This window comes from Kwoniella bestiolae, chromosome 1 (assembly GCF_000512585.2).
Source record: "Kwoniella bestiolae CBS 10118 chromosome 1, complete sequence".
Taxonomy (NCBI): Eukaryota; Fungi; Basidiomycota; class Tremellomycetes; order Tremellales; family Cryptococcaceae; genus Kwoniella; species Kwoniella bestiolae.
This window is the reverse complement of record NC_089241.1, coordinates 207,368-234,684: the sequence shown is the minus strand read 5'-3', so window position 1 is coordinate 234,684 and position 27,317 is coordinate 207,368. Positions and strand designations below refer to the sequence as shown.

General features: G+C 47.4%; 12 protein-coding genes across 12 annotated transcripts; 4 read left to right on the top strand and 8 right to left on the bottom strand.

Moving 5' to 3' along the window:
- Window positions 1-479: 479 nt before the first annotated feature.
- I302_100087 (uncharacterized protein) lies at window positions 480-1,720 on the bottom strand (the record flags this gene model as incomplete). The annotated part of the gene is made up of 2 exons (XM_019190108.1): window positions 480-581; window positions 641-1,720. The coding sequence occupies 2 exons, from the start codon at window positions 1,718-1,720 to the stop codon at window positions 480-482; spliced, it is 1,182 nt and encodes a 393-aa protein (XP_019046856.1).
- A 666-nt stretch (window positions 1,721-2,386) lies between these two features.
- I302_100086 (uncharacterized protein) lies at window positions 2,387-3,139 on the bottom strand (the record flags this gene model as incomplete). The annotated part of the gene is made up of 1 exon (XM_019190107.1): window positions 2,387-3,139. One exon carries the CDS (start codon window positions 3,137-3,139, stop codon window positions 2,387-2,389), a length of 753 nt encoding a protein of 250 aa, XP_019046855.1.
- Window positions 3,140-3,286: 147 nt separating this feature from the next.
- Window positions 3,287-3,703, bottom strand: I302_100085 (uncharacterized protein; the record flags this gene model as incomplete). Its single annotated transcript, XM_019190106.1, has 1 exon — window positions 3,287-3,703. The coding sequence occupies one exon, from the start codon at window positions 3,701-3,703 to the stop codon at window positions 3,287-3,289; it is 417 nt and encodes a 138-aa protein (XP_019046854.1).
- A 522-nt stretch (window positions 3,704-4,225) lies between these two features.
- I302_100084 (uncharacterized protein) lies at window positions 4,226-5,862 on the bottom strand (the record flags this gene model as incomplete). Its single annotated transcript, XM_019190105.1, has 3 exons — window positions 4,226-4,243; window positions 4,321-4,488; window positions 4,681-5,862. The coding sequence occupies 3 exons, from the start codon at window positions 5,860-5,862 to the stop codon at window positions 4,226-4,228; spliced, it is 1,368 nt and encodes a 455-aa protein (XP_019046853.1).
- Window positions 5,863-6,661: 799 nt separating this feature from the next.
- Window positions 6,662-7,788, bottom strand: I302_100083 (uncharacterized protein; the record flags this gene model as incomplete). Its single annotated transcript, XM_019190104.1, has 2 exons — window positions 6,662-7,197; window positions 7,329-7,788. The coding sequence occupies 2 exons, from the start codon at window positions 7,786-7,788 to the stop codon at window positions 6,662-6,664; spliced, it is 996 nt and encodes a 331-aa protein (XP_019046852.1).
- An 811-nt stretch (window positions 7,789-8,599) lies between these two features.
- On the top strand, window positions 8,600-15,301 carry I302_100082 (glycogen debranching enzyme; the record flags this gene model as incomplete). Its single annotated transcript, XM_019190103.1, has 20 exons — window positions 8,600-8,794; window positions 9,071-9,237; window positions 9,424-9,995; window positions 10,180-10,774; window positions 10,868-11,356; window positions 11,420-11,451; window positions 11,519-11,925; window positions 12,016-12,109; window positions 12,167-12,405; window positions 12,479-12,777; window positions 12,882-13,218; window positions 13,324-13,477; window positions 13,552-13,763; window positions 13,823-13,929; window positions 13,991-14,163; window positions 14,254-14,450; window positions 14,541-14,744; window positions 14,825-14,914; window positions 14,980-15,082; window positions 15,204-15,301. 20 exons carry the CDS (start codon window positions 8,600-8,602, stop codon window positions 15,299-15,301), a joined length of 4,764 nt encoding a protein of 1,587 aa, XP_019046851.1.
- A 170-nt stretch (window positions 15,302-15,471) lies between these two features.
- Window positions 15,472-18,248, bottom strand: I302_100081 (uncharacterized protein; the record flags this gene model as incomplete). Its single annotated transcript, XM_019190102.1, has 13 exons — window positions 15,472-15,666; window positions 15,750-15,959; window positions 16,031-16,214; window positions 16,285-16,471; window positions 16,535-16,565; window positions 16,632-16,827; window positions 16,910-17,090; window positions 17,174-17,326; window positions 17,394-17,473; window positions 17,536-17,620; window positions 17,682-17,947; window positions 18,026-18,066; window positions 18,135-18,248. 13 exons carry the CDS (start codon window positions 18,246-18,248, stop codon window positions 15,472-15,474), a joined length of 1,923 nt encoding a protein of 640 aa, XP_019046850.1.
- A 1,479-nt stretch (window positions 18,249-19,727) lies between these two features.
- On the top strand, window positions 19,728-21,456 carry I302_100080 (uncharacterized protein; the record flags this gene model as incomplete). Its single annotated transcript, XM_019190101.1, has 6 exons — window positions 19,728-19,773; window positions 19,844-20,091; window positions 20,215-20,523; window positions 20,586-20,658; window positions 20,725-21,012; window positions 21,146-21,456. 6 exons carry the CDS (start codon window positions 19,728-19,730, stop codon window positions 21,454-21,456), a joined length of 1,275 nt encoding a protein of 424 aa, XP_019046849.1.
- A 163-nt stretch (window positions 21,457-21,619) lies between these two features.
- On the bottom strand, window positions 21,620-22,648 carry I302_100079 (uncharacterized protein; the record flags this gene model as incomplete). The annotated part of the gene is made up of 1 exon (XM_019190100.1): window positions 21,620-22,648. One exon carries the CDS (start codon window positions 22,646-22,648, stop codon window positions 21,620-21,622), a length of 1,029 nt encoding a protein of 342 aa, XP_019046848.1.
- A 349-nt stretch (window positions 22,649-22,997) lies between these two features.
- Window positions 22,998-23,987, bottom strand: I302_100078 (uncharacterized protein; the record flags this gene model as incomplete). Its single annotated transcript, XM_019190099.1, has 1 exon — window positions 22,998-23,987. One exon carries the CDS (start codon window positions 23,985-23,987, stop codon window positions 22,998-23,000), a length of 990 nt encoding a protein of 329 aa, XP_019046847.1.
- A 259-nt stretch (window positions 23,988-24,246) lies between these two features.
- I302_100077 (uncharacterized protein) lies at window positions 24,247-25,254 on the top strand (the record flags this gene model as incomplete). Its single annotated transcript, XM_019190098.1, has 1 exon — window positions 24,247-25,254. One exon carries the CDS (start codon window positions 24,247-24,249, stop codon window positions 25,252-25,254), a length of 1,008 nt encoding a protein of 335 aa, XP_019046846.1.
- Window positions 25,255-25,708: 454 nt separating this feature from the next.
- On the top strand, window positions 25,709-26,797 carry I302_100076 (uncharacterized protein; the record flags this gene model as incomplete). Its single annotated transcript, XM_019190097.1, has 1 exon — window positions 25,709-26,797. The coding sequence occupies one exon, from the start codon at window positions 25,709-25,711 to the stop codon at window positions 26,795-26,797; it is 1,089 nt and encodes a 362-aa protein (XP_019046845.1).
- Between the last annotated feature and the right edge of the window lie 520 nt (window positions 26,798-27,317).

Below are 27,317 nucleotides of genomic sequence, written 5' to 3'. Positions count from 1 at the left end.
TGCATCGAATTTGCACCACCGTCAAGTTTGGGGGTCTGAGATAACATCATCATAACAAAGGATAGGCGTTGACGTGAACCGCTTCCTGGGTCTAGAGTCTAGATCTCGAGGGGATAGCGAATGAGAAGAGGTAGGGTGGCAGGCGCTGTGCACGCTTGGGCGGTACATGTCTATCTTGACAAGGGAAGTTACAGATGTTGCGATGTGACAGGAAGGATGAAACACAGAGACGGGTATACCGAAATCAAGGTTGAAGCAGGATTTGATATTGCTTGTTCACCATTTCTTTCAAACACTGCCTGGTCATTAATGAAAGGATCCGTCGTGTAAGCGTGCCATCATGAGATCAGAAGGCCATTGCATGATCCAACCGGCGAACACACGTCACTCAGAATCGCATGATCTTTCGAAAAGAAAGCAGCACAGAGCTCGAGTATGGGCAATTTTACATCTCGCAGGTCAATTTCCGATATAATACCCTATCTAAAAATTACGTTCTCACTCAAATCCTGCCTTATCTCCTCGTCCTCAATAACCCTTCCTAAATTAGCGGTAGTGTTCATTGTTGCTGAAAATTGCTTCTGTATTAAAAGGCATCGGCAATGGTAGGGTCATGTGCGAAACCAAAGCGCAGACATACAGGTCTGCGATACCCCGGCAAACCATCGGTACCAGCTCGGCTAGCCCTCGCATATTGGTCTAGGGAACGATCAGGGGCATCCGAAGCAACAGAAGATATTGGAGATGACTCAGTCCCTGGCTCATCCATCTTCGGAAGCTCCTGGTGCTCGTCCAGGTTGTATCCTATGGAGGATCTCTCTTGATTCACCAACCACTTCCACTGGTCAATTTTCTGAGGGACCGGCTGCTCAGGCCCCCAAAAGTCTTTCACTTTATCCTCTAGCTGACGCACCATCTTCATCACCCCTCGTCCCTGCTGATCGTTTGAGGACTTGCTGGGACCTGGATCAGTGTCCGTGCCATTGGTAATCTCAGGGAACAAATGTCGGTGCTTTTTCTGATAATCCTTTTGTTTCTGTTTCCATTTCTTTTGTTGCTTCTGATCATTTTCGGCGTCATGAGCTAACTGGTACAGGCTGGACGCAGCCCATAATCGGTGGGAATCATAACCAGCGGTCATGGCGTCACTGAACAGTCTTCCGAGATCAGCTTGATCGCTTTTGGTCAGTCTGGTAGATCCTTTGATTGCCTGGACCCCCCCTTTATGAAAATCGCGGAACGCAGACTCTTGAATCTTGTGGAACTTTGTAAGTGTGCTACGTATAAATGTAGATATCTCCAACAGAGCACCTTCGATAGCGATCGCTCCGCCTTCAAGGTAGAGAGAGACGTTTGATTGTCCGTTGCCTGCGAGAGCTTCGGCATAGGACTGACAAGTAGCAGGATCATCTACTAATTGATTGTAGAGATCCACAAACTTATCAGGTAGTTGGGTAATTGGGAGCGCTTCGGTTGGATTGTACGAGTAATTGCTGAATGTTTGATCGCCATCCTTGCTGGACCATGTTTGACCGTCGATTGTAGGGATCCCAGGGACAATAGTATGATAATTGTCTGGAAGTGTTGGGTTGACTCGAAGAGCTATAGTCTCCAGGTCGGACTCGGGATGAACGACACAAAACGTCTCGAGGGAAGGATCGATTTTCACCGACTTGAGGTTCTTGATATTCAGATCATCGAGAGAGGGCTTGATAGTCATAATGAAGCTGTAGTGACTCCAAGCTGTTCGATATGGCTTTGAGTAGTTTTAAGGTCTGAGAGATGATGTCGAACTGACCCTTTGCGGTTAAATTAGATCACTTGGAATTATTAGGATGTACGAGAGTCCGTAGTCGAGTCAGGTATTTATATCCCATACTCACCGCTTGAAATGGTGACCTGCCTCGTCATCGCCACAAAGGACGATCGCACCACCTCGTGAAAGGATTTGGTGTCAAAGCGTGCCCCTCCTCGGTCAGAGAGGCCAGCCACGATGAAACGGGTGAAAGGAGCTGGTCTGTGGCTGTGTGACCTGTAAGAAGCGAATTTGCAAAGCGCTCGATAATTGGCAATATACTGTATCTATCTAGCATGCCATTTTGTTTCATGGTGTTTCATGGCTTGAAATGACGCAAGATCAGTCTACACAAGAGGCGAGAGGCGCGAAAAGCGATGCACCAAAATACAGTCTGGAACATGAGAAGGAGAATCCTCCACGGAGGTAGCGACCAGGTATTGTGAGAAGTCCTAGATGGTTGCTTGAAGAAGAAACCCAAGACACCCCAGCAAGAACCAAAAAGCTTCATCACAATAAATTTCGAGGTAAACCTCGTGAAACGTGCGACTCCCATACGAAAAAAAGGAGAGTGCATTTCCGGCCGTTGAACTAACAAAATACTATCTTCTCCCTCAAATCATGTCTTATCTCCTCATCCTCAATAACATTTCCCAGCCACCCTGTCCACCCTGCCGTACTATGAAACATATCTCCAGCGTTTATTATGTTCACACTCGCTTTCAGCTTCCTGCCGTCCGGTCGCTCAGGTTGATGGGGTAATGGCAGATTCGCAATTACGTCCAGCTCGTACTCTTTCAACCAGCGTTCCAAAGTCTTCTTACGTTCGTCCCATATGTTGTGTTTCCCAAGTACGATTACTTCAGAGCGATCCTGATCCTGATCCTGGTGCTCGTCCTGATCTCTCTTAAATCTAATCTTACCGATCTTCTCCTCTATCTCCATCGACGAGGCATAATGAATCTCGTACCTAGGACAACACCTCTTACTATCTTGTTCATGATCCTCATCCTCTTCTCCATGTCGCCGATCGGTCGTGCCATCATCATCACGCGATTGATAATAGTACAGTCCAGGCAACCACTCGAACCCCACCACCCCCTTTAAAACCAACTTCTCCAACGTCCAGTTCCCCTCCACTATCCAGCTCACCAATCCCATCAAATCACGCTGAACCCGATCCATATCTAGCGCCTCGTCCACCTGCCTATGCGCCAAATTCTTTGTCGGATCTGCCCAAGCGGGGGATTCAAGGGACAATACACGGGGGGATATACCGTTTTTCAGAGAGGTGAATATAATCTCGTACCATGCCTTACTATCTTCTATCACCCTCTTACTCATCTTGGATCTGCACCTGGCCTTGTTCGTATGTGCATTCCGGGCTATCCTACCCATCCCTCTTACTGCCCTTGCCCCAAGCGATATCTCACGAAGGGAAGAGAAGATTGCATTTTCTGGATCGTAGGTATTGGATAATTTCTGATATCGTTATAATACCCCCGTAATGGCTTTGACACTTTGCAGATCTTCCAACACGAGACTCTCTACGTGGCTTAGTAAAGTCAATTTCCGACGTAAAGGCTTGATATGTAGGTATGGTCTTTGGACAAGCGACCTGGAGAAGTAACGCTTGAGCGAGTTATTGTGGGTATCATATATCCCGAATACAGTTTCTTCATCCACCTTGCCCAGCCCCTGTAGGATGAAGTGAGAGTTGTGCTTGTCGAGGGTGATGTTTCGGTATAAGGTTGGGATGAGCTCTTGATAGAGTGCTTTGGAGCATTGCACGAGGGAGTGTAGGGTTTGGGTATCGGCGGTGGATTTGAGAAAGTGGAGGGTTAGGGAGATGAGCTCTGGTGGGAGGGGGAGAGAGTTTCCGATGAGTGTGAGATCGTGCTGCGCCATGATGTTGGACTTTAGTGCAGTACCTGTCTTTGGGCGGGATACTCATGGATCTATTCCAGTCAATTCGAGGCAAAAGTAGGAAGAGGGAAGCGAAAGGAAGGTAAGTCACGTCTGTGCGGCGTCGAAGTTATGGGCAGATATTTTGATTCCGTCTTCGGAATTCGAATTCGTTTACCCCACTTTCCCCCACTTTCTCTGAAGCAGAAAAGCGAAGTTCTAGGAGATGAGATGATGAAGAAGTAGAGGGACAAGATAGCAGAGAAACATGTATATATAGAGCTATGCAGAGTCCCAAGCAGACAGAGGGCCCAAGCAGTGATAACCTCCCAACTGAGAAACCCACGTCGTGCTCTAACGTCCCTTTTGTATAACTTTGTGTATGATGCTGCAAGTCTGATTTAACTTATAACAAAAACAAATATCATTGATTGTCTCGCCTTAGGTGTATGTCATACTAGTATATATGAGATAGGAATGTGTATATATAAGATACGATCTGATCGTTACTCCCCCGCCAAGCATCTAAGTCTCCACCAAAGTCTAGAATAAACAGCATCAGCGAGATCGACCCATCAGCCAGCTTTCAGATCGTACGGCAACGAGGAACGAGCACTTACGTTCGTAGCCGTAGCCGTAGCCGAAGCTGTGGCTGTGGCTGTTGACCCCGACGCAGTTAAGGAAGTGCAGGTGAAGAATGCCGGTCCACCAGTAGAGGTAGGATGGGAAGTATGATCGACCGTCATGCTGTATATCTTGGTAGGGGATGCAGTGACACTTGCTGTGCACTGGTAGATTATCACGGTAGAACCAGGTCAGCTCGGCTCCGCACTTCCCGTATGGGCCAATACGACTCAGTAATCGACAATCGACTTGATACGATCGTATTCCCGGCAGTTTTAACCAGGCAAAACAACAAACACAGACAGGGACACAGACCTAAAAGAAAGGAGAAAACCAAAGAGAAGAACATAACCCACCCGAATAGTTTCCGTAGCCTTTCCCCAATCCTTCTTTCCCTCCCCCTCCGCCGGAGGCTCATGCTTAACTACGTCAAAAACCTTCTGGAAGTACCCCTCGTAAAACCCGAACATCCACAAGATAGCTTTAGATCCGGACCATTGTTCGTCGGCGCATTGGGTATCTTTCCAAATGGTGATGTCGAGATAATCTTCGAAATAGACCCAAATCCCTGCGGTGGGGGTCGGTTGGCCCTGTCCCCCTGGACCTGAGGAGGTCTTCGTGGCATTGTCCGTCGTAGATCCGGTGGAAGTGGAGGCTGAAGTGCTAGAGGTTGCTGAGGTGGTTGTACTTCCCTCTGATGTGGCGCTCCCAGAGGAAGTGGATACGCTAGAATCGCTCACACCTATACCCCCATTCTCCCCATTGGTAGAGGATGCGGAGGAGGGGATGGACATGGACATGGAGTTGGTAGATGTAATGATACTGGTAACAGTCACGTATGAGGTTGGAATGGTGATTGCGGTGAATGTTGATGTGACTGTGGCGGATTGGGAGCAGCCTTCGGTGCTGGTGGTGGTGGGTGAGGGGTGTTCGTAGGGACAGCTTAAAGATCCTCCTCCAGACGGCGTGAGGCAGGTGGTTACTAGTGGGATACTTGCTGAGCTAGAAGTGGAGGATTGATATTCGTAGGGACATGATGACGAGGCTTCCCCTGAGGCAGATAGACAGGTAGTAACCAATGGAATACTTGCGGAGCTCGAAGCCGAGGAATGATGTTCGTAAGAACAGCTAGAAGTTTCCTCCCCAGAAGGAGTAAGGCAGGTAGTGACCAGGGGAATACTTGCGCTTGCCGAGCCACAAGAGGTATGTTCGTATGGACAACTTGAAGAACCCCCTCCAGAAGGAGTAAGACAAGTAGTTACTAGAGGGATACTAGCGGATGCAAATGCGGAAGAGGCATGTTGGTTGGGACACCCCGAGGCACCGCATGAAGCCATCATTGGATAACCTCCTGTTGACGAGGGAGCGTATCCCTGGGATTGGGACGATACGGGGGCGTATGGAGGTGTTTGTGTTTGTGTTTCCTGGGGAGGAGTCGACCCATCATCATCTTCGTTAGGTATTGATATGCTTGTGGGGATCACACTGCCTTTTACGAGGGTGAGGAGGAGGGGGAGGAGCGATGTTTGGAGGATCATTGTGAGTAGACTTGGTTGGTGTGTGACTTATACTTTTATGGGTTATACTTTAGATTAGTAAGTAGGTATACGGGACTGTTGAGTTGTAAAGTAATGAATGTGAATAAGCTTGTTATGATTTACTATTCTGTATACTTTAGATACTGTTAGAAAAAATAAGTTCGTTGGTGAAAGCTTTCAACAAAGCTTTTCGATTTTCCTGGGGAATGGGAAATCTCGCTAGTGTATTATAGCTCTTTGTATGTATAGTTGTGAAATGAATCAGACAAGATGGTCTGGGGAGTCTCGGATTCGTAGGTATATATCCATCCACTCTTCATGCTTGTGAATTAACGAAACGTAAAAACATCCGTCAGAGGTTGGTGCGATTGAAAGGAGGTAGGGTAGTACCCCTATCTATTCCTTTGGTTTGGGAATTACCAAAGGATCTGATATCTTGAGACACGTCTGGACGCTGTATCTCGTACTGTGACATGTAAGTGTGTTTAAACAGTATGTTGAAGAGATTGTGAGGTATTTGGAGTGCGAGTGCGAGTGTTTCGGTGCGTATTGTACTGGGAGCACGATGTGGCCTCATGTGAATGAGTTGGGCATCTTCGGGATGGATATGCTTGTCGTGTTAGGAAAACTGTGATGCATTTTTACCTGCCTCCGTGTTAGCTGTGTTTGTCAGTGCCACCATCAGTCGACTTTCAGTATCATCATATGCATGTAGAGTATACAACAATAAGGAAACCATGTACAGTGTACAACTCATCTAATCATATGATTATCATCAACTAAAACCGGAACATCTATTCTACTCTGATCTCCCATAATACCTCAAATAACAATCCCACAACTCCTCCAAACTTTTCCCTGTCAACTCATTCCACCAAATATCATCCCACCTTTCATACTTCAATCTCGAATCTATAAGCCTGATCAAATCGGGGAATGGGCCTGGTCGATCCTGCTCTCTCCTGCCTTTATGTATCTTTTCAAAGGGAGGCAGATCGTTCGATGGTAATGCGTTGGGATACTGGGTATGTACTGCCCCCTCCACTGAAGTCTTCGTAGGACTAGTTAAAGCATCCTGAGTGGGGATTTGAGAACCAAGTGACGAGCTCTCCTCTTGTATCTTCGGGGTACTGCCGGTCAACCACTCAATAAATCTCGCACCTATATCGTACCCATCTTCCCATCCCCTGTTTGTCCGGCCGGAACCACTCTTCCGCCAATGTTCTGGACCTAGTTGCGCGAGGAGACGGATATAGTCTGCTATGGATTCTGTGAGCCATCCTGGGCAGGTTGATTGGCCGTCATGCTGGATTGTGTGGACTAGCTCGTGGAGTACTGCGAGTCAGAGTATCAGTATCTGCGTGATTGCTTTTCAAATGCAGAGATTGTGAGGTTCTTGGAGAGACTGTAAGGAATCTCATGGTATTCTTTACGTATCGTGGTATTCCTTTGAAGAGGTAACTCACAAACACCTTTAAATTCCCTCGTAGCACCTTTCATATCCCTCTCACCATCCCTGACACTCCTCATAATCCCCTCTACCCATCTGAGACTAACCCCAATCCTCCCTCCGGACGTAGCTGCCAACCCATCTTTCTCTTCTAGCTCCAATTGAATCAGCTGATGCCTCCATTCTATACTATGGGTATTATCCAGACTCAGCCGTTGTTGGATGAACGACGAGGAATGGTACAGGAAACCTATAGGGTCGGGCACGCATTGGAGGAAGAACAGGGTGGGTTCCGAGGTATGGGGTGGAGGGTGGGTGAGGGAGAAGATGAGGTTGGATTGGGGTATTACTCGGGGTGAGCCCGGGGGTGGGATGGGTCGAAGGGGAAAGTTGGGTGGTGGGGAGGATAGGAAGTAGGTGGTTTGGGGTTGAGGTTGTGGTTGTTTGGGTCGGAGGAATGAGGGAAGGAGGGGCATGGTGTACGATCGATCGTCGGTGATTTTGGGTGGGGGGGGGGGCTGTTTATTTCGGTGTAGTTTAGATTGATTGGTTGGGATTGTAAGTTATCCAGACTATGATCGGGTATAAGCTTATGCTACAAGTGTTATTCGGAGATGATGTTACTAATCATTCGCAGTATTCCCACTTGGCAACAATCAATCAATCCAGCCTGGTTTGGTCATATTGCGATGATCAGTCGGTGAATGGCCAACTCATCCCGTCGGCAACTGACCACTACTATAGACATTCAATCTCGCTTAGCACTTAAATCCTGGTGAGCATGGACCTCCTTGCCAGCCCCTGGTGGGATTGTCAGGAGCACCGTGCACTAAGAGTAGCTGAATCCGGACTGATCTGTAAAACGTGGTCACACAACACGCCACCACGTCATTCTGATGGGATATAGTGTATTACCCTGAATACACTCACTGTAGTACACGGTAGAGTATCATCAAAGTGACTGGACTGTCAGCAACAGCAACAGCAACAGCGACAGCAACAGCAACATCGATGAAAAAAGCATCTTGATTTCAATTCAATCCAGTCGAGCATATATCATTCATAGCAGATAGATAGAGTAGATAGATATACCATCTCCCATTCACATTCACCATCTCACCTTGCTACCCGCCTCTACCAATCTCAAAAACCACCCAACTACTGTATCTCATCCATTCATTCATTACTTATCTCACTAATACGACACATCTCTGTCTTCCTTCCTTCCTTTCTTCATATCATATCGTATATACCACTACTACCCCATCTACATCATCAACAAGCACAATGGTATCAATCAAACCCACTTCCATCTCACTCCCAAAGTCAAACGGAGATCACAAATCAGATGGACACCCGAAAACACCAAAGACACCTCAAGATGAGGCGATAGCGTTCTTCAGTGGGGAGAGTGAAGGGAAACCTGTACAGGTTTGGGAGTTGGCGCTAGAGGATGATGGAGGGCCAGGAGAGGGGAAGGATGTGAGTGAACTCTTGACTACCGTTTGGCAGACTGGGGTGCATTCTAGACTTTAGTCTGGTAGCTAGGGGTGCATTCTTGACTACTGTCTGGCAGACTGGGGTGGGATGGGGGAACAAATATATATGGAAGCTAGGGGTGGGATGGGGGAGCATTCATACTATCATTGATATATATGTCACGATCATATCGTATAAGATGTCATGACTATATACATACATCCCCTCTTGACACCAGCCTTATATACTTCATCCTGCTAACCATGCTTACCCCCCCAGTACATCCGTCTCCCACCGCCCACCCGACCATACGTCCTTCGATTCTCAATCCGACCAGGGACAAACGTCACCCGAAATGGTGTTCTCAAGTCTGATTTCCCGATGGACGGAGGAGAGTTCAAAAGAGGGGAATGGAAGGAGAGGAGATTACCTACTGATTTGAGCAAGTGAGTGTGGCTCTTCTCAACATTAATTTGGTCGTCAAATTGTTATGATCGTTATCATTTCCTCTTACCACATCTTGCTTTACATCCCTTGCGTATGCTTTATCTTCATGAGTCCCTCCTACCTCGCTCCGCCTCACTACCATCTCCATCTCTGCTGTGCTCAGCTTACCTTCCCTCGTTTAACAGACCAGTCCAGGTCGATCTCCCCATCTCAGCCCCAGGTGCTTTCTGCTACTTTATCGAATACGATGGTCCCACCCCCTCTTCACCACGAATAACAGGCCGAAGAGGATACTTCAACGTCGATCCCATCATCTCCCTTCCCGCCAGAACCCCATTCTTCTCTTCCGATGCTTCCCCCAACCCACTAAGCGATACTAGTGCAGGAGTAATCTTGCCCAAATCTACCAACGTCTCTCTGGACGGTCTGATCATCTTGAGTGTACTGGCCAAATGGATGGGTAAGACCAACGAATGGGAGAAACATTTCGAAGAGGCCTCGAGAAGGGGTTATAACATGTTGCATTGGGCTCCCCTGCAACAACGTGGTTATTCCGGATCACCGTACTCTATCAAAGATCAGTTGTCGTACGATCAAGCTATCTTAGTTAACAAGGATGTGAAAGATGGTGGACTGGCGGAGATCGAAAAGGTTATTAAAGTCGCCAAGGAGAAGTATGGTCTGGGAGGTGTCACTGATGTGGTACTCAATCATATGGCTTATGATAGTCCGTGGTTGGAAGAGCATCCTGAAGCTGGTAAGTCTGTCTCCTTTTGAGGCATTCATTTTCCAATTACGCATGGTGTTTCTTCTCTTGATCGATTCCTCTTCTTGTCGTCGTCGACCATCCTCCCTACATACAATCCACTGTCACTTCTCGACCATGTCTTTGGTGTTGATGATCCAAGATCACCGCTGACATATCGACCCTACTCACCTAGGTTACTCGCCCCACAACACCCCTCATCTCGCCCCAGCGGTAGAGTTGGAAAATGCCATCCTCGCCCTTTCTTCCAAACTATCTTCCCTGGGATTACCTACAACCCTCAATTCCGAAGAGGACTTACAACGACTCGTCCCCGCCATCCGAAACGCGATCGACGAAGTGAGATTATGGGAATACTACGTCTTCGACGTTCGCTCATCCGTATCGGAAGTCGGATCTTCTCTACTCCAAAACAGCCCTGCTCCTCAACCCTTCGAGGGAGCCTTATCAGGAAATCAATCACCCTCCCAATTAGCTGAAGTGCTTAAATCACAATCTGCAGATCTAATCGAAAATTACAGAGCTTATTCCGCGAGGTACTGCTCATGGGTCAGACCTGACATCGCGGCTGGTTTCATCCAGAAGGCTTTCCCCAATGAATCTCCCGAAAACCAAGTCAAGAAATGGGGAGAGGTTTTGGACGTGCTTAATGTGGATCTTTATGCAGAGTGCAATGATGATGTCAATGCGGCTGTTGATGGCATTGTAGGAAGGTTAAGGTTTAATAGAGTTGAAGAGGGTGGACCTAAATTGGGAGAGATCACTAAGGAGTGAGTAGATTTTACTTATACGACCAGAATCCCCTTGATTCATACTGCACCGTAAGTGTTATACTTTCAGCTGACAGTCCGCGCCCACTCCAGCAAACCCTTGGTCGAGAAATACTTTACCCAACTTCCCTCAAACTCTACCACCTCGAAACATCCCCAAGCCTCCCTCGCACTAGCCAACAACGGTTGGATGTGGGGTGCCGACCCTCTCAAGAATTTCGCAGAATACCCTTCCAAAGCGTACATCCGAAGACAGGTCATCGTATGGGACGATTGTGTCAAGCTGCGTTACGGTACCAAGAGAGAAGATAACCCGTGGTTGTGGGATCATATGATCAAGTACACGGAGTTACTCGCTTCCACCTTTGACGGATTCAGATTGGATAACTGTCATTCCACGCCGCTCGAGTTGGGTGTGGCTGTCATTGACGCTGGACGAAGGATCAACCCTAATTTGTATATCATGGCTGAGTTGTTTACGGGAAGTCAAGAGATGGATCTCAAGTTTGTGAGAGAGTTGGGGATCAATAGTTTGGTTAGGGAGGCTTATAATGGGCATGATGTTAAGAACTTTGCTGATTTGTGGGTATCAATATGTTCTTATCTTTTTGGGTGCGTAGGACAAAGCTAATCTTGTCTCTGTAGACTATGGCGATTCGGTCTTGGTAAACCAGTCGGTAAGTCAGCTTTGACTCACACGTTATGCCTACATAATGGTATCTAAGCTAATATGTTCCCACACAGGTTCAATGGACGCCGCCTGCCTCTCATCATCCGACGAGCTCTCACCAGTATTCGGTAAAGGCGCCAGTCGACCATGTATCGTCACTCCCTTACAAGGTTCATCCCCGCACGCTGTATTCTACGACCTGACCCATGACAACCAATCGCCTTTCGATAAACGAACTGCCGAAGATGCTTTATCCACTGGTGCACTCGTAACTTTCTCACGAGCCGCGTTGGGATCCAACAAGGGTTTCGATGACTTGTATCCCAAGTTGTTGGATTTGGTCACTGATAATAGGTTGTATGAGGTTTCTGACCCATCAAAGGAGAATGGTATTGGGAAGGTCAAGAGGGTGTTGAATCATTTGCATACGCAGATGATGGAGGAGGGATACACTGAGGGTCATGTGCATGAGGAAGGGCAGGTGAGTGGTCGCTTCTCAAAGTACAATGGAATCTTTTGAGGAGACACATGGTTCATCATCGCAGCGAGCTAACCTCGATAACCTTCACAGTACATAATGATCCACCGAGTACACCCCATCACCCACAAGGGGTACATGCTCATTGCTCATTGTGCATTCAAAGGGTTCCAAGGACGAGGATGGAGTGAGTTTCGAATTTTCACGCAAGACTCTCGGCTTATACTGACCTTTGCTTTTATAGTCAAACCCATCAAACTATCCCGAACCAACATCTCTTACCTCTTCGGTGCCTCGGTTTCTACCGACTTCTCCCAGTGGAAATCTGGTCCCAAGACTCACAAAGGTATTCCATCGAAACTTGAAGAGATCACTGAGCCCCATATCACCCAAGGTCAAGATAACGATGGTCAATACAGTGAGATCAGTATTCCTGATAGGTTCGATCCAGGTAGTATCATGGTATTCTCCACTTCGATGAATGTGAGTCCACCACGATCAAGACTCGAAAGCTCAAACTCCAGCGAGCTGATGTAATCTTTGTGATGCGAAATAGGAGATCTACCCCGACCTCGACGCGAAGATCCAATCGGGAGCGTACGAGGCATTCTCCGAACTTGATCTTGTCGACCTCAATACCGTCCTTCACAGAGCTGATGGTGAAGAGCAAGATGCGACTGGTGGGGATGGTGTCTACACTATACCGAACTATGGGACCCTTGTGTACTGTGGGCTGGAAGGATGGATGCACCCCTTGAGAGAGATTATGAAGAAGAACGATTTGGGTCATCCGCTCTGTGCGCACTTGAGGGAGGGGACTTGGGCTTTGGATTATGTTGTTAATCGATTGGAGAAGTGAGTTTGGTCAATATGCTGAACACATACCTCACCAGCCACTGGCTTTGGATATTGTATCTTTTGACTTCGAGCAGCTGGCTAATCGTATTTGCGGTCAACAGACAAACAGGCGACCTCCCAAGACTCGCCAAGGTCCATTCCTGGTTAACCGAGCGATTCGACCTCATCAAAAACACCTGTCCTGCATTCATGAGACCAAAGTATTTCGCTCTAGTGATATACGAAGCGTATAAAGCTGCCCGACGAGCTGTGGTGGAACAATCCTCGGAATTTATCTCTTCTGGACACTCGTTCACTCATGATCTCGCGTTGTGCTCGGTCCAGATGTATGGGTTGGTGAAGTCGGCTAGTATCAATCCTGCTAAGCCTGTTGCGTCGCTTGCGGCTGGTTTGCCACATTTCGCGGCTGGGTGGGCTAGGTGTTGGGGTAGAGATGTTGTGAGTTTTTCCTTCTGCTTGGAGGCCCGTGCATGGGGAGGGACTCCTCGTTCCGGATTACATCTGATGTGGGATTAGGCTGATGATACACCTGTTGGGTTACAGTTCATCTCCCTCAGAGGTTTGTTCCTCACCACGGGCAATTTCCCAGCTGCTCGTGACCACATCTTGTCTTTCGGAAGTACCCTCAAACACGGTTTGATCCCTAATTTGCTCGACTCTACTAGAAATCCAAGATACAACTGTAGGGATGGACCATGTTAGTATCTCCCCTTACTTCCAACACCACCCCTTCTCTTTATGACGGGTGAGCTGACATGTCATTGAATACAGGGTGGTTCTGCCAGAACATCCAAGACTATACCAAGATGTGTCCTAACGGTTTGGCGCTTTTGGGCGATAAAGTCAAGAGAAGGTTCCCTGCGGATGATACTTGGGTTGAATGGGATCACGCTCGAGCATACGAGTATGAGAGTTCGGTCGAGGAGCTGGTTCAGGAGATTCTGCAGAGGCATGCTGAGGGGATTGAGTTTAGGGAATACAATGTGCGTATCCTACCTGATCAATGATTCGTGCTTAGCTAATACCGATACCCGCCCCTTAGGCCGGTCCCAACCTCGACATGGACATGAAAGATGAAGGGTTTAACCAAAAGATCTGGGTAGACTGGGAAACTGGTCTCATCTTCGGTGGTAACAGGTACAACTGCGGGTGAGCATCAGACCGTTTCAAAGCGATGTAGACGAGATACTGACCCTGGGATCACATGCAGTACCTGGATGGACAAGATGGGTTCATCAGACAAAGCTGGAAACAAAGGTTTACCTGCTACTCCCAGAGATGGTTCACCAGTCGAAATCACCGGTTTACTCAAGAGTACCTTGACTTGGGTTGATGGGTTGGTGAAGGCTGGAAAATGGCATTCTAAGGGTGTTGAAGCTACCAGTGAGTATACGTCTCTCCTGCTTACATACGTCTACGAGTGTTTAAATGTGAAGGTTATATGTATACTGACTGATGGATACGTATTCATAGTTAAAGGCGAGAAACGACTGGTAACATACAAAGAATGGGCCGACCTGATCCAGAAATCATTCGAGAAATGTTATTACGTCCCTGCTGATCCTTCCGAGGACGTCAAGCACGATATCAACCCTGGTATGGTGAACCGAAGAGGTATTTACAAGGATGTGTATGGTACGCCTAAAGATAGAGAATGGAGTGATTATCAAGTGAGTTCATCTCCTCTCATATGATCTTCCAATACATTCCCAAATATCGCATATGGGCAAGGAAGACTGATGATGGTCTGTCTCCTTTAGCTCCGATGCAACTACACTCTCTCCATGATCGTTGCTCCCGAACTATTCACTCCTGAAAAGGCTATCGGGGCTCTTCAAATTGCCGATGCTGTCCTACGAGGCCCACTGGGTATGAAGACGTTAGACCCATCAGATAGTCAGTACAGAGGGGACTACGATAACTCGAATGATAGTGGAGACCAAGCTGTTGCCAAGGGATGGAATGTGAGTTTGACTTGGTCCTGATCAGCGCATAATCCATGTGACTTCAGGGGGATAGGCTGACTGTTCAACCATCATCACAGTACCACCAAGGACCTGAATGGGTGTTCCCTACCGGTTGGTTCCTTATGGCGTATCTCAAGTTCGATAGGCTGGCTGGTGAAGGCAAACAGGTAAGTCTTCTTTCCAAACGAAATCCAAAAGTCGGAAACACTGACTTGTCGTATTGATACCATAGGACCCATCGCGAACGATGCACTACATCTCCAACATCCTTCAGAAACATGCCCACCATATTGATTCTGACCCTTGGAGAGGTTTACCTGAATTGACCAACAGCAGTGAGTGCACCTTTCATCGCATGGGCCAGCCACCAAAATACCGCTCTCTCATGTGTATCGCTCAAGCAGATGGTCGTTCTTTGTTTGTGCTTATTGCTGATGTTCTCCATTATCCACTCAGACGGCTCATTCTGTTACGACTCTTGTCGAACCCAGGCTTGGAGCGCAAGTACCATCTTGGATGTGTTGGAGGAGATGCACAAGATTGGTAAAAAGTAGAATGGATAGAGAATGTACACCCTTCTTAGAAAAAGAACTGTGGTTTCAAAAGGTTACAAATTGTCAAATTAAATCAATTCCCTTGTCATGTTATATATCTCATGCATCGATAATCAGACTTATATCGAGCTCAAATCACATCATACTGCATAAACCCATTATCGTAACGACTAACCACTCTTGTTAGGTAAGACCTTCTTCCATAAGGGAACTTTGTTCTTCTTAGCCTGTAATTTATACTTCACCTCCTCTTCTAACTCATCTTCATCCAATTCACCAGAAGCGTACCATACGATCGTGGCTATACCCAACAGGACGGTGATTATACATCCTGCCAAGGCTCCGATGGCTTTTGAGGTCCAACCCTATTTCGTCATTACATGCATCAGCCATCACGCTCATCTTTCCTGTTTGGAATGATCCTGTTTAGGGGTGAAACTAAACTTACCATCTTAAGAGGGAACGGCCCATACGGTTGTCCCTTAAAGTCCTCCGTAGAGTACTTGCCCACAATGTTCCCGCCTGTGGGGGTCTTCCAATAGTTGCACTGATCAATGACCTGCTGGGGCACCTCATTGTCGGTGGTGTTGGTAGCTTGGAAAGCATCCACAGCTTCTAGGAAGATCGCCGCTAGACCTGATGATAAGTGCCAGTCGATCTGAATATCCCCCCAACCCACACATCAGTACATTAATCCATCTACCTCCCATACGGAAGCACTTGACTTACGTGACAATGGAACATCCATGCACCGGGATTATCGGCCCTCCATCGCAAAGTTACACTTCCAGTGGGGGGGATCACGATGGTATCTCTTCGGGCGGGGTTGGATTGATTCTCGTTAATTGCGGGGTTGACTATGGGGTCGTCGGAAGTTACGTCAAAGGATTTATGGACGATTTGGAATTCGTGCCTATAGCGCAGAACATGATCAGCCTTGACCCTCAACGGTGTAATACAAGAGACGGTCGAATATCACTTACCCGTGGAAATGGAAGGGATGGAACCCGGCGTCCCAGTTGAATATGGTAAGCTCGACCACTTGCATGTGCTTGTACACGAATGCGTTGGTCTGAGCACCGTACACTGCCGTGTTGTAGGCGTCATCGCCCATAGTGAGGGCCGTGAACATCGAGGGTACCATTGGCATTTGGAATGTTACGTTGTTGACTACGTTGACCTTTGTCGTCAGTTCACTGCTTCAAGATGAGATGAGGTATGAGATGAACTTACATGAGGCTCGGTTGGTACCGTCATCGTAGGTCTGCAGCCAGCATATGACATAAGTATGGCCCTGGACAAATGAGTCGCCGGTAGGTATATCACTTACGTCGAAATAGGCGTTCAACTCAAACTTGACATCAGGTTGCAACAGCTCGTTCCTTAAGATCGGTACCAACTCAGTGTCGTTGAATGTGACTATATCGTCTATGGCAGTTTCGACGGGTTCCGCTTTGGCAGCATTCGAGTCATATACTATCTGGATGGTGTTGTTGAGCTGTAAGTCGTCTGGGACCGCATCATACCTAATATCATATTATATGCAATCAGCCGACAATTCCCTTGCGACAGAAAACAGAAGGGGTTGAGCGTCGGAAGCTGACTTACATATCGGTATCCTGCATGATCATCATAGCGTAGTTCGTACCGGTCGTGTTGAGCGCTTCGACAATGACCGAGTACCGTTGAGCGACAGAGACGGTCAATACATCTATAGGATAGGGTTCGTGCTCTATACCGTCCATTTCGATGATCTTCATTTGATGTTGATCCATCTTGATCCAGAACACTGAGTAATCGAAACAGCCAGATTAGTCACCGTCGACCTGTTGGCGGTTCTTGGATCGGAATGAAGGCTAAAGCAAGACTTACTTCCCAAAGTACCGGTATTGACAATATGGATCTTGTACGTTTTGCCAGCCTCGAAGTTGATCGTGGCATCGTCGCTTACTCCTACTCCTTTCATGAGATCCTCGTTGGAATGGATGTATTTACCATCTTTGGCGACGTAGCATACGGCAGATTCTGCGGACATTATCACGATCAATGTCTGGTGGAACATCGGGAAAAGTTGGTCGAGACAGATACTCACTGGGGACAGGCTCAGCGCCAGTGGGGTTGGTCCATGTCAAGAACTCATCTTTGATTAGATCTGGGTATTCATCGTGATACCTGTCAATTGAGTAGTAAGCTTGACTGACTTGTAGAGGTCAGTCATGTGTCGATGGGCTCACCAATCCGATACGACAAGCGTATATTCCTCATCCCACGTTACGTTATCTGCTCTACCTGTGTGATTCTGCGGGCTGATGACGAATGCTACGATACAGCCGTCCAAATCAGCATCGTCTTCTACTTAGTGTAGAACGAATGAGCTTACGAGCACGCAATCCATCGGTATTCTGACCTTCATGATGACCATGTATCCAGTATGTACCGGTCTGTCTGGAGGTATCGATAAGGTAGTCCATGGTGTATCCATTAGGTATAGGACACTGGGTGGTGCCGACCGCTCCATCTGCCCAATTGGATCCGTTGAAAAACATCCCATGGGTATGCAGGGACGTTCCGACGCTGTCATCGCCTAGACCGTTGGTTGCGTGGATGATTAGGACATCACCCTGAGTGGCTGTAAGCATTGGCGGACTATACCACGAGGAGCCATGTTAGCGATGCCTCATATATGTCCCTTCTACACGCGATTCATCGATGATCATAACTCACGGCCATGAGTTGTTCACTCCTATCACCCTTCTCTCTTGCAACTACCAATACACATACATCATCAGCATGACTAGATCTGACATCTGTCGGAACAGTAGATCAGACTCACTCCATCTGGATTTGCTTGAGTGTAAGTGATGTTCCACCAATGTTCGATGGTAGCAGCTTTCGCTATGGCCGTGCCGACCGTCAAGGCCGATAACAGATTACTGAGTCTTGCCATGATCTACTTCCTTCAAGTAGCAGCCAAGTAACTGACCAAAACGTCGTGATACAATAGAGTCTCAAAAGAACTTTGTCGTAAAGGTTCTACCTGGATATGAGATACCAAAGATGAAGTATAGTTGCCGTTTATCAGATACGAAAAGAATCTGAAAAATGGCTCAATCAAACGAGATACGAACACTCAAATTTCCTCGATCCCGAACGAAAAGATTAATCCTCATACGTTATGCACCATCACCGGCCGAAGGTATGGACGGGACCATCCAACGATTGAGCTATTTTTTTTGGCGTCGAGGACAACTCAACTTCATATCAGATATGAATTTCTTCCAATTCAGGGATAAGCAGTTTGCGTAAGAACAAAAATAGTAATTTTCTCTTGGGTGTGTAACCGACATGAAGTAGTCCAGCCTTATCTGATAGCTTTTTTTTCGTTCGATGAACCGAACATATGATTCGTCAGGAACGGAATGAGCTTTTAGTGCGGGTTTGCGTGTTCTTCCGTAACTGACTATGTATTCACGACTAGTACTGCTCTTTACCAGTCACCGCTTACCCATGTGTACAAGGAATTTGCACCCGAGAACTCACAGAGAGATCTAGGTTCATGCATTTTTATCGACCGAAAGAACCCTCTTTCCCATTGGTGAGAATCAACGAAGTTGATTCAACGGATATTGTCTTACCGTATTATTCGCTTCCTCCACGAAACTTCTGTTCGGTCGGCCGTTGGTCACCCATCAACTATTCAAATCATGTGAACGGTCTCACTCTTATCTGATTACCTTTACGTCCGTCCTCTTCCTTCGGAAGATCTCGCAGTAAGAACATGAGGTGCAGAACATGAGGTGCAAAGATCAAATATCATCATCGAAAATTTCCCACGCGGCTTCGTTATCTGGTTACCACGACTACGGATCAGATAGCATTTTTGGACGTACATTTTGCTCCGTCTCAATTGGCCCGTCTTTCTCACGTTCTGCTCTCTGCAATTGATGTACTGAGACTTCATGGATGATGAAGCTCTTATCGGCCGAGGACGTGCACGGAAGTCCAGTCGCAAGTAGGCATTTTTTCCTCTTCTTTTCACTCTGAAGGTCCCTCACTTCACCAGTTACGGCATAAACATCCAAGCAATCCAAAAATAGCTGTTCGTACCGAGACGTCCTACGCTAATCAGGCACGTTCGACGCCATTTCTCAGATCTCTCTTCTACGAGTAGCGAGTGGGCCTGAGCTAAAAGGTGATCGGACCCGATGATGCGAAATTTAGCTTCTTTATGTCAGAGGCCGGATACTTATTGCATACTCGTAGTCATGAAAAAAAAGACAAGAGGTTTATCTGATAAAGAAATTTTCGACCTCAACGAGAGAATACGACATCGAATTTGAAAATATATTTGATAGGTGTTTTCTTCACATCTCAACAGTTATAGTGCTGTGGGACTACCTTTGTGGTTGAGCTTTAGCAAGTCAACATGGGACATCAATATTTCAATGTACCGATTTTCTTCATTGTCTTCCGTGAGTCGTACGCGAGACGCATGACCCCATCTACATCTGGATGTTCACTGACGATGTGGACTTTCGATAGGAGAGACAATCGAAGCGGCCATCATCGTCTCCGTCCTCCTTTCATTCGTCGAACAGTTGATGTTGACGGGAAAGCTCGGAGCGAGTGAAACTTCCATTGCCAATGATGCACAAGGACAGGATGACAGTCGAACGGACAACGCCGAGAGAAGAAGCAAGTTGATCAGAAGAATGAGGATACAGATTTGGGCTGGTACCATCGTAGGATTCTTGTTGGCTTTGGCTATCGGTGCAGCCTTCATCGCTGTTGTGAGTGTCCCGCTTCATGTGACAGACCCTCACATTCCCGCCTTTATTCCACGACCTTTTCCCGGTCTATACTTGACATGCACAATGCGGGACTGCACTGACGAACCGATTGATCGGTTTCAGTTCTATACCAAGCTCGATGACCTTTGGGCCAAAACCGAACAAATCTGGGAAGGTGTCTTCTCAATCATCGCATCTATCATCATCTACATCATGGGTATCGCATTCTTGAAAATGGACAAATCAAGGATCAAGTGGAGATACAAGCTCGCCACAGCTTTCGATGCGTCTCAGAACAAATTGCAGAACGCCACTGAGAAGGAATCGGAGCACGATAAGAGGGAAGCGAGGAGTGGAAAATGGGCGTTGTTCATTCTGCCGTTCATCACTGTTTTGCGAGAAGGTTTGGAAGCTGTGGTCTTCGTGGGAGGAGTAGGTTCATGCCCCAGCATCGCACCATATCTGCAAGACGCTGATACATTACGTGCATGTAGGTCTCACTGAACATCGAAGCTGTGTCCATCCCTATTGCTGTCATCGTCGGTATCATAGCTGGTTTGGTATTCGGTACGTCCTCCCCGCGTCCTTCTTACCCATTCGAGGGAACAAAACGCGCTGACATGTAAATCGCAGGATACGCAATCTACCGAACCGGTTCCACAGCGACTCTCCATTGGTTCCTCGTCGGCTCTACCTCTTTCCTCTTCCTGATCGGTGCCGGACTCTTCTCAAAGGGAATAGGATATTTCCAATACTACCGATTCGCCTCGGGCGTAGGTGGAGATGTCGCTGAAACGGGAGACGGACCCGGTAGTTTCCAAGTGGCCGGTAATGTGTGGCATCTGACTTATGGTAATCCTGAGACTGGTTCACCTACTACCAATGGAGGTTGGCAGATCTTCAACGCCATTTTCGGATGGAGTGAGTCGAGCTGTTACATCTCTATATTCACCCCATCCCCAAACCCCCTTAGTCCATCTCACTCGTCACACTCCCCGCCCTGTTTCGGTGTATGAGACACCTTACAATCACGGTGAGCTGACTCCATCACCAGACAACACAGCTACGATCGGTACCATCCTGGGATACGTCTTCTACTGGATCCTCATCATGGTCACTCTGGTCTATCTAAGATGGAAAGAAGGTCGATCGACCCTCGTTTACCCCTCTTACCAAGGCGGATCTCTCGTATGGGAACGAAAGGAATCTGAGGCTCTTCGACGAAGAAAGGCCGGCAAGGGAGTAGGAAGGCGTGTGTCGCACGGCTCAGGATCCGGATCCGACGATAAACATACGAAGACTGAGCCTGAAACTCCGGGGATCAACGGAGTTCCCACTTTAGATGCTGGTGCTGGTGAGCATTAGGTTTGGATGCAGCGGATGATGAGAGGAACGACCGTGGGCAACAAGATGACGGGGTCACTGGTTTTACAAAGCCTATAAGAAGTACATAGAGAATTACTCGGGATGCATCTCAATTTGGTGGTTGATGCATGATAGGACAAAGATGCACTCACAGTGTTACACATCACACTTCTGGATCACCGCATTCCTCTATATCCCTTATTCTCAGAATGTTATCTAGATCGTCGTCCTTCAGATTCGCATCCCCTCTCTTCAGCCCATCTAAAACTGACCCCTGCATTCCTGCCCCATTTGTGACGTAGAATGTCACGGTGTACACCTTTTCGACTCCTGCCGCGAGTAACTCTAACAAGCGTCCAAACGCATCGCCTAACATCCTTTCAACCTCCGGATAATATTTTGAAGTCGGGATGAAGGCGATATGACATTCGGTAATCTTGGACAATTCTGGTATATGTAAGATAATAGACTGGTGTTGACTAAGTAGGATGATTTTTCTGGGTTTGAGGTGATTCCTCAGCAATACCTTCAGAAGGCCACGTGCGGGCTTGAGGGATTTGATGAGGGCTAAATCAGATTCTAGTACCTTGTTCGGACCGATGAAAAAAGCTAGTACTCTCCATTGATTTTCCAACTCGTAGTCTGATTGACTCCTGCGCGTTACACTACTGGTCAGAAGGGTTTGAGATAGTTCTTGCCCGAGGATTATCCTGACTGCGCGAGGGAACAGGATCGTCGAGGAGTATTGTTGTCCCACATCAACCTTTGGCCGGGAGAAGAATGATGCTAGGTTCGAAGTGTAGGGATAGACTTGATCGACCATTCTCGATGAGAAGGACTGATGACGTTTGGCACTACGGAACGTCTCTTGCATCTTCAACCGGGAGAGCTTCTGGTATATTTCTATAGCTGATGTGTCCGATAGTAGCAGTCTTTCAACGTGCGAGAGTGATTGGGCTTTTCTCCCAACGAATTTCACTCCATCTTTGCAAAGTGCGATATCTAGTCCAGCCATCACCTGCTCGGCGTTATCTTTGGTGATTTCGACTACCCGATAAAGCTGAGAGATGATCGACAGGTAGCATGTCGAGTTGAGTTGAAGGATGGTGAGGGGACATAGGAGTTTGAGGTGGTCAAGAATTATAATGCGGATATCTTGCGGTAAAGGATTGAGTGTGCTGATCTCGTGCATCTCACTTCTGGAATCAGTCACATCTACTATATCGTTGTTGTATCGTGTAGAGGGTGATATAGGTTGATATAACAAGTACTCATGAGGATTTTCGAGTTACTTGACTCAGTGTTGTGCGTTGGAAACACAGCTGAAGCACAGCTCAACACAGCACAACCAGTCCGGCCGGCGATGTCCGACGCCGAAGCCGAGCGCAAGGACGTCATACTCATAGTTTTGATCTGATCTCTATTCGTCCAAAGGTGACAGGTGTAAGTCATGCACAACATTGTAGACGCGAACGATGACATGGAAGGTACATCCACTCCATCGACAGCAGATACAAGTCTCAATCTTCCCATCACTCGCTTCAATCCAGCCAATTAACCCCCTCGGTCCATCGATATAACCTCATATACTTATTCTCCTCCTGAGGGATACCGGTGCCCCTCCCAACGAGATAATCAATAAGCTTTTGATCTTTCACATAAACCTTCACAGGACGCTCTCGTGGTTCTCTCCGGAACGTCATTATCCTCCACTCAAATTGTTTGAACTTGAGGTAGATCTCCCTCTTCCTATCCTCATCCATGTCCTCGAATCTATCATCTACATTGATATACACCCTAACATTTGGTATCCTGTGGAGCGGAGTCGGAGAGATAGGAAAGATCCGTTCGTGCAGTTGAATGGTGATAGTCGATGGTCTGAGCGCAGGCGGAATGAGACTGAAGATATGTTGATGTTTCGACGGATGAATCGTAGTGATTGAGGTTGGAGGAGACAGATCTATATAAACTGAAGTTGATTGAGGTATAGCTTGAGGGAGACTTTCTGTTCTTTCGGTGATTTTGTACATATTCGATTCGTCAAAGAAGAATGAGTGCTTAAAGGTGACTCTCTGGAGGTCAGGGAATATGATTGGCTTTCTGGTTGTATCACGTTCGATATTCTCGGTTGGATTACCCAATGATGACGCAGCTGAAAAGGCTGCGGGTTTGGCATGCTCGACTATGCTCACCGAGACTGAGTCGTTGAAGGTGATGGATCTCACGCAAGAACAAGCTTCGTATTTTCTCCCGGTCCAGGTCCAGGACTCTTCACCATCTTGCGTGAGGCATTGACCTCGCATACCATATGTGATTCGCTCTACGTTCTTAAGGGTGAGAGTGATATCCCTGTATACAGTGGGGATAAGGTCATTATAGTGATGTCTGGAGAGGCGGATGATCTTCGTTGGGCATATGGTGGTTAGGATGGTGAATATCCGGGATGTGATTTCGGATGGGAGTGGGAGTGGACCGTCGCATGTTAGGTGGTTCTCACCGCTAGGGCCGATAGAAGACGATGACACGCTCATGATCTTTCACTCTGTTTGTGATGTATCGATATTACTTGCAACACGTATCACCAGGATGAATCACTCACTCACTGATCGCAGCTGAAGAAAGCAACCACCGCTCTGCAATGGTATCTGGACAAATGATGACGTCATCGTATTCCGACCCACTTGACCTGGTTTCAACCGAGCACAACAGTCACTCTGCAATCCGACACAGAAGATAATTCTCAGTGCTACATTACTCACTTGTATATATCGTGCTCACAGTCAGAACAGAATGGACTCGTCAACATTCGCAGCTCGTAGACACTCTCTGGTAGACGATCCTATCGCATTCCAACGATTACTCCCAGTGCACGAATTAATACTCCACCACCTATCCCAAATCAAACCCACAACCTACCTCACGCTCTCTCGATATCACTTTCACAAGCTCATCCCATCCCTGTACACCACCATCACGCCAAATCTCTCCTCCCTACATGGACTGACTCTCCCCACACCCGCCAACGAGCATACCCTCACAGCTCTATCGCACACTACGACCCTTGTATTATCCCCAGATAGCTCTTCGGCGTTATACAAAGCTACTAAGGGCTATCACCCGTTCTCCAAAGGCTATCGAGAGCTATTCAAGAATGTCAGGAGCATCGTCCTGTCATGTGAGTTAATTCGGGACCGTATTCGCCCCATCTCCAGGAGGATGGATGATCTGCCCGCGGAGAATAACCTATGGTTTCACGTCAAAACCCCAGTAGAAAACCTCACGTTCGAAATAGAGAGTCTTGAGGCTAAATCCAAATTGGAATACGTCTGGAAGAGTGCGAAGCTGCACACCGAAACGAGCAAAATGATCGCTAGCCTTAGACCTGAGTCGGTCACCTGGCGTTTCCACGTCAGCACAAACGAGGGATTGGAACTTTGGGGCATCACGTCACCCCCTAGAACATGGCTCTCCCACATCGGCAAGATCAAATGGATGCGAACGGTTCTCGTACCTCGAGCACATGCCGCTGAAGTAAACATAGATTCGGAAAGGTTTAGGAGCATAGTAGACAGAATAATCAGCAGCATCGAGGAATTCATCGAGAACGAGATCAAGTGGTCTGATACCGATATTGGCAATGCTGAAGATGAGGAAGAGGAGCAGCCCATCACTTCACGACTGGATTCTCGAAAGGACCCTCCTGAATGGGAATTGATGGTGGAAGATGGCCATGGTAGAATCGTAGAGTCAAGGCAACTGACGAGAATAGATAGCGGAAGATGGGAATTTGAGGGGTGAGTACCATCAAAGGTAGAGAGGACTCGGTGGAAATGGACCTGTACATGGATCTCCCGCTTTCCTATTCTACATCCATCATATATCAGCAACACATAGTATTTCTGACCTGACTCGACCCGTCTTGAGATTGATGCACGTAGTCATTGCCCCTTGGGCATAGTAAAGTGAGAGATCAGATGTTAATGCACCACAATGCCACGTAATGAAGATCGGGTTCCTAAGTTCAGGTACGCTGCTATGACCGGGTGTTTCGGATGTGAAGCGAATAAGCTTAGATGCGATGCGATGATGCGATGAAATGGATTGCACTGCACTTCAGTTCACACCATCTTTCGCACGCTTTTGACTGAATCGTATGTTATAAAAGCCATATACCTCCTCATTGTCTCTCACCTTCTCTCCTTATCGGGCTCACACAGGCAGTACGAACTAGATACACGATCACCCATCCACAATGACCAGATTCCGTTCCTTCTTTAAACGACTCGTTCATCCTCACTCACCTTCTTCCCACGATACCCATCCCTCCGGGTACCCTACTCCCGTCCATCTCTTACCCAAATGGCAAGACCCCTACCTAAATCCCAAAGTCTTCCAAAGGCTCCTACCAGTCCATCACCTAATTATCGACGCCCTTTTCTCCCTTGACCCTGCTCTGGTCGTCTTACTCTCTCAACCGCTCTACGACAAATACATCCCAATCCTCTATAAGGACATTACCATGCGCCCTTACGCCTTCAGCGGTCTATTCCGAACCTACAGTAGAGGGTGCGAAGATGATAATAACACAATCAGAGCATATAAACACACCGAGATACTTCATTTGATGGATAGATCAAACGCATTCCAGATTGGTACGATTACATGTGGAGATCAACCTGCGTTCGTACCTCACTCGGACCTGTTCGAGAATGTTAGGAAGATTGATATGGCGTGGGACGTCTACCTGGCTCAAGGTGAAGAAAATCTGTATTACATGTTTGTGGACTTCGCTTCGAAATTGAATGAACAGCTTAGGGATGGGACGGTGGAGGAGCTGGTAGTGGAGATCAAAGATGGTTCGAGGATGGTAAATCATAGAAAGTTGATCCAAGAGTACGAGGAAGGGATCAAACCTAAACATATCACATTCATCATTACCCAGGACTTTATACCGAACAACGACAACAAGCGACACAATGGCTCACTTTGCGTGAATATGGTGCCGGTAACTCTGAAGCATGCCCAACTTGTCAGGTTCGTGGTCCCAAGATCTCTAGGGCTCTACGATCATACATGTTTTGTATATCAACTCAGAGTTCTGTATGAGGATTGGAAGAAGCTGAAAGATCAGAATCAACTTGTCGATCGGAAGGTGAAGCTGGAATACTATGTGATTGGAGCTGAGAGCGTCAAGGAGGGGGCTTATAGGGATCTTCGCTCGAATAATAGATGGGACGTACTGAGCTGGATGGAAGAGAGAGTAGAGTTTAGGGAGTTGGATCAATGCGAGAAGGAGTTGAGGTGGTCCAGGATATTGGAACATGTCAGGACTGACCGATAGGGTTGATGGATTGACGCGATAGAGGGGAAGTACAATACATAGCTGAGTTCCAAATTTTGGTCCTATCGATGACTATATCATGTGCACTCAGTCGTTGACTTCGAGCGAGGCTTCGATTATGAATAATAATGGAAACGGAGCTCGGAGCTTGATGACTTGTTGACTCCAGATCCAACAGAAAAGGTCTGGCACCACAGATCCTCTGTGTGAAGCGATCTTGGCTTGAAACTCCCCTTGATCCGCTTTCAGGCGACGAGTAGGACCTCCTATTGTCCGTTGTGTCTCGTAGAACGCCCTACTGAACGATATAAACCCAATTCCGAAACTGTCATCATCTCATGCCGGATCTCAACTCGCCAATCGGTGAGGTGCTCGGCCAGCGCCAGCATACATGACACCGGATGCATCGCTTAAGCATTGACTCAGCCGGACCATACTCGAATAAACCAGACAATTGAGACTGCAGGTCTTCTGTAGGAGTTGATTCCGTTTGGCTTTCGTGATTCCAGCAAATACTCAT